This window comes from Arachis ipaensis, chromosome B8 (assembly GCF_059453495.1).
Source record: "Arachis ipaensis isolate K30076 ecotype BB chromosome B8, ASM5945349v1, whole genome shotgun sequence".
Lineage (NCBI taxonomy): Eukaryota > Viridiplantae > Streptophyta > Magnoliopsida > Fabales > Fabaceae > Arachis > Arachis ipaensis.
This window is the reverse complement of record NC_142443.1, coordinates 18,083,057-18,086,911: the sequence shown is the minus strand read 5'-3', so window position 1 is coordinate 18,086,911 and position 3,855 is coordinate 18,083,057. Positions and strand designations below refer to the sequence as shown.

Here is a 3,855-nt window from a genome sequence, read left to right as displayed (position 1 = left end):
CACATAATTATTGATGTAATTGGGATTTCGAAAATTATTTAGTGTGCACGACAAAAATCATTTTAGAATTTAACTTCGTAAAAAAACTAACCGTTGACAAAGAACTTGGTATCCTTACAAGAGAATACAAACAAACAAAAACAACAGGATGAGAACACCATACATGCATATAATTAAAGATTAATTAAGGCCAAACACTCAAAAGCTTATTTGGACCATAATAGTCTACACGACCACGGGATCCAAAAGCAGTGCCATAATGTGGTCTTTAAAGAGTGCACAATCTGTAATTTTATCCCCAAAATTTGTATATAGAAACTCACATATGCGTGCCAGGTTAACAATGCAATCAAGGATTGGCCTTGGGATATATTCAATTAACTTGAGATACTCTTCATTCATATCCTTCCAGTAATTATTGATATCCTTTTTGATGAATTCATGGGCCTCCTCTTCTGAAAAGCCATATTGCTTCATGCAACATTCTACGGCCGAAGCAGCATGTTCTCTTTGCTGCTCAAACTACAAATAATTGGTTCAAAATAGGCCTATGATTTAGAAACAGAGATCTAATGATACGTGTACATGCATTTTTTCTAACCAAATTCAGTGAAATTACTTAATTATTTATTGGTCTAACAAAAATCACTTATAAGACTATGTTACAAATTAAATAATTGATCAAATTCAAATTAAAAGTTGAATTATACATATATATCATTGTCAAAAAGTATTAAAATATTCCACTAAAAACTTGTGTGTGTAAATTAATTAATCATGACTTTGTTAAATTAATATTGATTCAATTATTTATGGAAATAAGATACTATAGGCCCATGAATTAGAAAATAATACTTAAGACATAAAATAGTAATAATATCTTATTAGTAGCAAATGGATTTAATTTATATCTATCAACTTAACGTAAAAACTCACGTGCAGTTATTTTTATATAAAGTTGTTAGTTAAAAATCGTTAAATAACAATTTAGTCAAATACGTCAAATTATATAATTCTCAACTAAAAATTTCATATAAAGACAACTGCATGTAAATATTCACCACTAACTTAATCATATTATCATACTATTATGCAAAAGTTAATAAATAAAAAAAGTCAAAATTATTAAGTTTTTTTTCTTTACAACTAGTAGTTCTTTTATTACACCCTTATAAAATGATCAATACCTCAAATAAATTAGTGATTATTTACAACCAATTAAAATTAAACTCTATTAGCAATATAATAATTCTCAACTAAAAATTTCATATAAAAATAATTGTATGTAAATATTCACCACCAACTTAGTTATATTATCATACTATTATGTGAAAGTTAATAAATAAAAAAAAAAGTCAATTTTTTTTACAACTAGTAATTGCTTCATTACACCCTTATAAAATTATCAATACTTCAAATAAATTAGTGGTTATTTACAACCGATTAAAATTAAACTCTATTAGCAATATAACTATTTATGAAAAGTTATTTTATAATATGATAAAAAAAAGCTCTTACGTTAAAAAATATTTTAAATATATAACAATTTATAATATTTTACCTAATAGTTTTAAAAATAAATAATTTTATGAGAAGCTCTCTCCTTTGATATGCATGTATGTCAAAATTATATATTAATATTTATATATGTTATGAAATTACCTTTTTAACACGTCTTTTTAAATAAATTTTTTTTGGGGTTTTATTTGAATTTTTTTGTATAATTTTTTTATTTATCATATATTATTTTTTTTAAAGGACAATAAAGATAGAATTCTAAACTTTTTTGTTATAAAAAATTTAATATTATATCAATAAATTATTTTTTTAATTTAAACTAATAAAAGAAGATATATAAATAATTATATCTCTAATAATATACCTTGTGTGAAGCCAAATCATTTGTGAGTCTGCTAACAAGTGACGAAGCTAGTAGGATGAGTGGAATATTATTAGAAACCCAGTGAAGAGTTTCTTTGGTTGCAAATTCTCCCAAAGCAATAAACATTATTGTAAGCGTTTGATATGCTGTAGTAGCAGATGCAACAACCTTATACTCATCATATGTTGGAATATATCCCTCATGGCACCATCTTGCTTCATCAATGTAACCTTGTGCATAATGAGATAACTGAAGATAAATTAATTGATGAATACTTCATTAAAATGATGATTAATGAATATAATAATTAATTTAAAATTAAAAAAAGTAAGAAAAGCCTACGGTCTGTTTGAGACATTGCAACACCAAGTCTGATTCTCCATTTCCAGCATTTAACTCTATTATTTCATCAAGAAGTTCTACAATTGAATTAAAAATCGCCTTAAAGTACTCTGGAAGAGATTCAATGTAACTAATATCCCATCTGAAACACAAAAAGGTTAAAAATTAATTAAGAAAGAAACGTGATCGTGGAATTAAATTATTAAGATAATGACCAAAATAAATATAAACTCATTGATCAAGTATAGATCCTTTTTAATTAAGATATGTAGCATAATAATATAAAATTGGTCAATTCTAGTTAAATCAAACCTTTGGATTGCCTGTGTGAGAAGCTCAAGTTCTTTGATTGTTCCATAGACATCATAAGTATCATCAACTATAGTCATCCATTGAGTCACTTTGGCCAACACCCTTCTAAAAGTAGTATATTTAGGCTCAGAGTTCATAGCAAATGGTACGAAGTATAACTCAGCTATCCTCTCTCTTGCATAAGGGACCTTTTTCGAAAATTCTAACTTTTCCCACCACCTGTAATCGTACAAAAAGTTATGTCTTGTTGATTATAGGAGCTTTTCTTTTTTAAGAAAAAAAAATCTAATAAAAAGTGCTTAGCTAGATTTAAAATACTTACTTGGTGGCACTACCAACATCTTTCTGATAACATTTTTGTAGCATATTGAAATCTAGTTTTGCAAACTTTAGAAGAACTTTATCATGCGTAGAACTTTCTTCGTAAAAAGACATATATGACCTTGCCTTCATTCTTGGAATTGCCTTGTGAAAAGGTTGTACTAAGCTTTGATTGACTTGTTCAGCAAGAGATGGACTCAATTGATTGGTGATAGACTTAAGTTTATTGTATGTGAATTCATGTGCTTTCTCTAATATATCTTCCCCATGAACCCTTAATTGTGCAGCCTCATACAAGCTCCACATTCCTTTAACATCTTGAACAACAATTATTTCATCGAATTCTCCTTTTTTATTCTTGAATTTGTTGAAAATATCTGTATAATTCACATTTATACTAACTATTATAAATCCATAATTATTAGTTTTTATATTGTAATTATATATATAAGATAAAAAATTAAAATTAGTTTTACATGCAGTATACCTGATGAAATGTTATATCCTCTTTGTCGGAGCAAACGAAAAAGTAATGTAATAAAGTGAAGGTCACGTTCCTCTATAACAAGATCTTTGTTAGTAAAATCATTGTAAATTTGTACTAATATCCTATCAATTTCATTTTCAAAATGATAAGATATACTCAATCGTTGAATTGAATCAATTAAGCTTAGTTTTTGTAAGATATTATTGTCGTTAGAAGACAAATTCATCTTCACTTTCTCTTTATGCATTTGAACTTCTTGCTTCATGATTTCGTTCACTTCCTGCAAATGTTTTCGGTTTAATAGTTAATTTAAAGGAGTGAAAAATTAGCAAATAAAAATACGTCATTTCTCTCTAAATATGATCAACTATTCATTTTGATCTACATTTATCATGATATTTTTTTTCTTTTAAAGATAACGAGAATCACATTCTAAACTTTTCAATGATAAATATTCTAATACAATATAATGGTACTATTTTATTTAAAAGTTTAAACGTATAAAAAAAAT

General features: G+C 26.3%; 1 protein-coding gene across 1 annotated transcript; it reads right to left on the bottom strand.

Annotated features, from left to right (window-relative positions):
- Nucleotides 1-225: 225 nt before the first annotated feature.
- On the bottom strand, nucleotides 226-3,241 carry LOC107610616 (putative sesquiterpene synthase). Its single transcript, XM_088497346.1, has 5 exons — nucleotides 2,859-3,241; nucleotides 2,537-2,755; nucleotides 2,225-2,366; nucleotides 1,883-2,131; nucleotides 226-522 (listed from the first exon to the last, which is right to left on the bottom strand). The coding sequence occupies exons 1-5, from the start codon at nucleotides 3,161-3,163 to the stop codon at nucleotides 226-228; spliced, it is 1,212 nt and encodes a 403-aa protein (XP_088353472.1). The 5' UTR covers nucleotides 3,164-3,241.
- Nucleotides 3,242-3,855: the final 614 nt, after the last annotated feature.

Bases quoted from the DNA above. Each gene is read 5' to 3' on its own strand.
- LOC107610616 (XM_088497346.1), bottom strand. From the start codon at position 3,163: ATGTGGAGCTTGTATGAGGCTGCACAATTAAGGGTTCATGGGGAAGAT. The intron at 2,756-2,858 runs GTAAGTATTTTA...GTACGATTACAG, and splicing joins GATGTTGGTAGTGCCACCAA to GTGGTGGGAAAAGTTAGAAT. The intron at 2,132-2,224 runs GTAGGCTTTTCT...ATTTATCTTCAG, and splicing joins TGCAATGTCTCAAACAGACC to TTATCTCATTATGCACAAGG.